General features: G+C 37.4%; 1 protein-coding gene across 3 annotated transcripts in view; it reads right to left on the bottom strand.

The window, feature by feature from the left end:
* The window catches only part of LOC143356642 (uncharacterized), a 281,650-nt gene extending 277,615 nt beyond the window's left edge, over positions 1 to 4,035 (bottom strand). Inside the window, exon 1 of one of the 3 annotated variants that reach the window (XM_076792507.1) lies at positions 3,705 to 4,035. In XM_076792507.1, the coding sequence (XP_076648622.1) occupies positions 3,705 to 3,838 (134 nt within the window). In that variant the 5' untranslated portion in view covers positions 3,839 to 4,035. Of the gene's footprint in view, positions 1 to 3,700 lie in introns of all 3 variants that reach the window. The other 2 variants (XM_076792509.1, XM_076792510.1) reach the window with 2 other exon arrangements.
* Between the last annotated feature and the right edge of the window lie 1,965 nt (positions 4,036 to 6,000).

Raw genomic sequence — 6,000 nt, forward strand, 5'->3', positions numbered from 1 at the left:
AGAATAAATAATTAAGGAAAATTTCAACAAGTGCTGAAAATGATGTCCATTAACTTCAATACATTTATGTAACCGATTAATGAACGATTCTCTGACCCTCCTCATAACTTGATCACTGATATTAACACATACGGTTCTAATCTGTTCTCTCATATTTTCCGGTGTTGTGGGAATGTCGTTATAAACCTCTGATTTTATTGTAAGGCGAACGTGAAAGCCATCGAATATCTGCACCACGACCGATCTAGTGTTGCAGAAATTTTGGTCTAATACTTGGCGAACTATTAATGCATTGTGTTCCGGATAGCCGTCGCGTCATATTGAAAAAAACATTCGATTTCTCTGAAACAGGGAAACGTTTTCCAGTAAATCAGGTAACATGTCACTTAAAAAATTAACATATTTTAGACCATTCAAAGTACTATCGATGAAAAATGATCCAAAAATGTTATCACCAACGATTCCACATCATGAATTTACACTCTATGGACGCTGGTGTACAACTTATCAACGCCATTTCGGGTTATCAGGGCACTAATAATGCATATTATGTGTATTCAGTTGTCCATGGTTGGAAAAAGTAGCTTCGTTAGTAAAGAGAATGTCATAAAAGAAATGTTTATATCTTTGTATTTGCTGCAATGCCCATGTACAAAAAGCGACACGATTCTCAAAATCAGGAGCAGAATTTGTATCAGTGTTTACAATTTATTGTAAGTATCTAGAATTGTCTAGACATCGTGTCTGGGTCTGCGCTGCGATCGAGTGGAACACTGTCATTTTTGAGTTCTTTATTGATATACTTGACCCTAAGAATTTATTACGGACTTGGGTACGGCTGAAAGTTAAGTGTCCTGTTTCGAAATGGGAAAGCAGATCAGCCGTACCCCACTCAATGACAATTGACGCATCGCAGGCCCACACTCATTGTCAGCGGAAAGGCGACACCAGTTTCAGGGAAAGATTCTTGAAACAGTGAATCTTTGTGCAGCATCCTCCGAGGTTCCGTGAGAAAATGAAACCACGGAGTCAGTAGGCGTTGCACAGTTTTTGGATTACGCCCCAAACTGGTGATTCGTTCCCTGTTTGTCCCTACCAAAGACTAGGACCAGAACGCTACGAACCTTCATTAGGTTAAGAACACTTTAACATTTGTACGGACTTAAACCTTATAACTTTTGCCTAGGACTTGGCATTGAACTTTGTATGTTCTCAGTTGTTTTTATTAAATTTATTGTTACGCACTTTAGAACGTTTTTCATACAAACCAGCGCCATTAGTTAACGTTCGCAACAGTAAGCGTGTTTACAGTCATTAGTCAAGGTTCAAGAACATTTCTTGAAACAATAGGGGGATCATGTCCTCGTTATTTCACTATTTACATCAAGTACCCTACTTTTATGAATTTTTCATACTCAAGGTCACGTAAAGATCATAATATTACAGGTCGTTGGATTCGTCTTAATCTTGGCTATCATACAGGGATTATAAAAATATATTATTCCATTTAAAAAAGCTTCGATGACTGAATTCTCAAAACATAGGTATAACCGTGAACCAATTTTTGTTGCCTATTATAATTTTTGCCCCTCTGAACCAACTAATGTTTTCCTGTGACATTTTTTCTATCATAAAAAACAAGCTAGATATTTTACATGCTCGAGTTAGGTGAGACACCCTGTATATATACAGGGTGAGTCACCTAACGTTTGCACCACAAATATCTTTGTTGTTTCTAAAGATACGTAAAATATGGTAAGGACAAAGTTGAATGGTACAATGGGGCTGACACGATGCCAAAAACATTTTGTTTTTATGTAATTTTTTTAGGGATATCAAGGTCACCTTGACTTTTTTAAATGGAACCATCCTTTTTTAAACACCTACAATGATAGTCCCTTTCATTAGGAATTCAGTAACTATATTATTCCAAGGTCATTCAAGGTCCATTTTTTTAACAAAATGGCGGTCGTATAAAGCAGAAATTCATTATAATTGAAATTTCTTCAAGCAATAAGAAAGAACTGTCATCGATATTAACATAATTCTAGTTCACAAAACAGGGATCTCTATTTTAAATGTATATAACAATTTTTTAAATGTTGCGGGAATCATACAATAATTTATGTAATACTGAAGATAACTGTGAAGATAACTGCAGAAAAATAACACTATGTAGCTAAACATGTATACAAAACTTTAAAACATTTGGTCAGTAATAGCTTTTATTTTATATCCATTTTTGTCTTATAAATTGTCTAATATTGATAGCTCTGAACGAATACCCTCTGAATGTCGGTTTGTTCTAGAAGGCAGTCAATACAGATTAGAGTTTGTCGATGTTCAAGAAACAATTCTGGTTATGCAGGGTGCTCGACTTTAATCTATAAATCCAATTAAAGTCACAACTATACGTTATTCGAAAAATAATCCAAACACAATTTATTCTGTTTCGAAGGGGAAGTAATTTAATGCAGTTTCAATTTGTTGCTAAGTGATTTTTTTAACCAATCGCTACCACCGAGACATTTCTTGCAAAAAGGTATTAACCGGCGTATGTCAACAAACCATTCGGTTATGAAATATTTAAATTTCAATACTGCAATTTCAGTGATACAACCGTTATTTTTAAATGGCACAATTTTCATAATCTTGACGATGACTGAAATCGATGTCCATTAACTTATGCACGAAGGTGTGCATCATCGTCAAGAAGCAGGAAAAAGTAACCGATTGTGATCAACGTTACATAACGTTAAAACGTAGAAATACGTGAAACGTCACTTCAGGTAGAACAGGTTAGCGCGTTTGACGTAATCGGTTTGACGAAACACGCAACATGCACTGAAGGGCATAAATAGTCCGACACGAAGAACCTCCCATGCATTGACACAAAAATAAATTCCCCCGTAGAGCATACACTCAATGACGTCATATTCGGTCAGAGTTCACCGGTCAGTGACCTACGTTCGTTCCAGTCGCCTAGCTGCAATGACAAAAGGCTGGCTACTCGTGAAACATTTCAGCCGCGTGACGTTTCGTTCAGGCGACCGTATCAACCAGATCAACAATATCATACCACCATGCATGAAAACCATCCCTACCTATACTCCTGCACTCTACCTATCGAGCGTTGCAACGTCTGCTGTTATGTATATATAAGGAGAACTTTTAGTGAATTTGTAGTGAGAAGCTTGTGATACATATACGTATATACGTATATATAAACTCGCGAATTATCGTGATCCTTTTCTCCTCGCCACGCCACAATTGACTCATGGATAACCACATAAAAATTGAAAAAAATTCCATTTCCAATGATTAAACTTCCACTTATTGGAACTGTACGATTGATTCATACATCAAGAATCACGATAGCCGATCAATGAATTATCTCATCGCTAGAGCCGATTATTTCACAGAAATTCGAATAACTCGTGAATTTGTATTTAATTAATCGGTGTGCCAATTTTGACACGTAATCATTTATCATCATTTATCCTGTCTCACTAAATACGTTAATCACTTAATCACTGTCGTAGTAATCACGAAGTATGCACCAATAAAAAAAGTCTGCTCATTGGTACTTCCGAGTAAAAGGATACACTCGTAAAACAGAGTGTATCGACCACGGTGTAATCAGGGAAAGAGAGATAGGAAAACGTGGCTGGTCATGGGGGTAAATTCGATGTTTACTTACTTACTTGCTGTCGGCTTCCCCTAGCTGACTAAACGATGACGATACATCGCTGTCATTGTCGTCATCCTGCTCTGTTGGGGGTTGTGCTGCGGCATGGTTTCTGTCGCCGGTCTCCAGGTTCGCGACGAGGGTATACATCGACGGCGTTTAGATGAATGGGAAATGTCGTGTTGTAGACAACATTGTCGTGAAAATCGTGAAGCAACACTCGAACCACTTCACGCGTATTGTCTCTCGTGTTACGCGATGGAAACGTAATCGGTTAGATCCGCGAAGAGGGCCAATTTCGCGAAGAAACCCTTATACACCCGATCGCAAGTAGCGCCCTCCCGCCATTCAGCCAACTGATTGTGTATAAATAGACGGCTGTGGCCCCACCTCGCGGTTCATCATCGAAAACACTTGCAATAGAGCATAGACTTAAGGGTCAAGTCGCCGTAGACCCGCGATAAGGTAGAGTGACCGCTAACTTTTTGTCTTTATGTGAGAATATTTTTCGGTGGAAAATGGCTCATTCGAAAGAAGAAGGTCAATGCAGCGCGCGCTGGTCATGATCTGACGAGATATTGTTAAAGACTGTCAGCCCCTGTCACCGACGAGATATATATAAACAGAATATCAGAGAGGATAGGAGAGTGCTCACGCCCGGGTTTTCGGCGTTCCCGATATAGTGCTGACATCTGCTCAGCCTTAGCATGGCACAGAATCGTGTCGTCTTTCCTAGAACAGAACCGTGTCGTCTTTAGCATGACACAGAACCGTATCGTCTTTCCTGGAACAGAACCGTGTCGTCTTTCCTGGAACAGAACCGTGTCGTCTTTCCTGGAAGAAAATCGTGTCGTCTTTTAGCATAAAACCGAACGCACATTATTTTTTTAACCAGGATTAGAACGTACAGCTTAATTGTTTTATATGAAATATCTAACTAACATGTAAATCTTGTGTACAAAATCTCTAATTAATATAAATTAAGAATAATATTAATTGTAATGATACGTATTTTATTTTTTTTCCAAGTTTGTAGTTGCAAACTTTAGTTGTAAAACATGGAAAATACGGAAAAATTCGAACAAATACAGATCTCATATCGAAGTTTAAAAGCGACCAAACTGAATATTAATTTAATAATGAGCTATTGTCATCAACACTATCTTAAATTTTTTCATATATATAGCTACTGTTATTATTAATTAAAAAAAATTGTCTTTCATGAATAAATATTTTTTCCACCTCAGCACCATAAGATTTTTACTAGATGACTTTAAAAACACATTAGAACTATTTTTAAATAATTTTACTCAAAAACATTCTAGTTTGCTCTTTATTTCACCGTTCTACTCATTTTTTATGGGCTGCATTGCACTCTTTTATAACTCAATACCATGGTACCATCCATATTCAAGAAAGAACAATTTTTTGCGACGATCATTGAAAAAAGAAAATAGTTTCCACAATTGCAGTACTTTAGTGCGTTTGTGAATTAGCGCCCAGAACACCTACCTGTGTTCTGTGTCCCATCTGGAGTTTTATGGTACGCTAACAATCGCTATTGAGTCGCAAGCCAGACCGTACAAGCGAATGCATCCACAACTTCCAGAGACCTGCCTCCAAAACTAATTAAAGGAAGGCTAGACATGCAGTGTGTACTAAACTCCTCAAAAGAGACGGATTCCAGTCGCTCGTGTTATAAACCTCATTCGATACTTCATCGAAAGGGTGATCTTACATATTTCTGTAACAGTTCCAAGTGCATGCACTTTGTTCATGATACACTCTTTGTAATTATTAAATTCAATTAAATATTAAGTAAATCTTTCACGGTGCTAACGGCCCTCGCAGAGATGGGCATTATTTGGGATAAAAAATTATTTAAATAAAAATTCGAATAAAAGATACTTTATCTTTATTTTTTATTTGAAGGTTCGAATAAAAAAAAAGCATCTTTATTGGACGAGTGTCGAATAAATAATTTTATTAGATGAGAATTTATCCGACGAATAAAAATACTTTTTTATACTCGAAGGTTCAAATTAAATTTTCATTTTTTATCTGTACTGTTATTCGGAGGCTACGACTAATTCTTCGGAATTTCGAATAATTTTCGTCAGCTTGAATAAGCGGCTTCGAACCCCGTCGGCCCAGGCCCAGAAGCTCGTGCCACCTCGGTCGCCCAGCGGTGCAATAAACGGCAGCCGCGCGATCCGAGGCGAGAGCAGGTATATCGGTGTGAAACTACTACTAATCAAATTACAAAACTTCTTTATTTTTCATTATTTTTTTATAGCACTTCCATCAACCTA

This window comes from Halictus rubicundus, chromosome 8, assembly GCF_050948215.1.
Source record: "Halictus rubicundus isolate RS-2024b chromosome 8, iyHalRubi1_principal, whole genome shotgun sequence".
Classification (NCBI taxonomy): domain Eukaryota; kingdom Metazoa; phylum Arthropoda; class Insecta; order Hymenoptera; family Halictidae; genus Halictus; species Halictus rubicundus.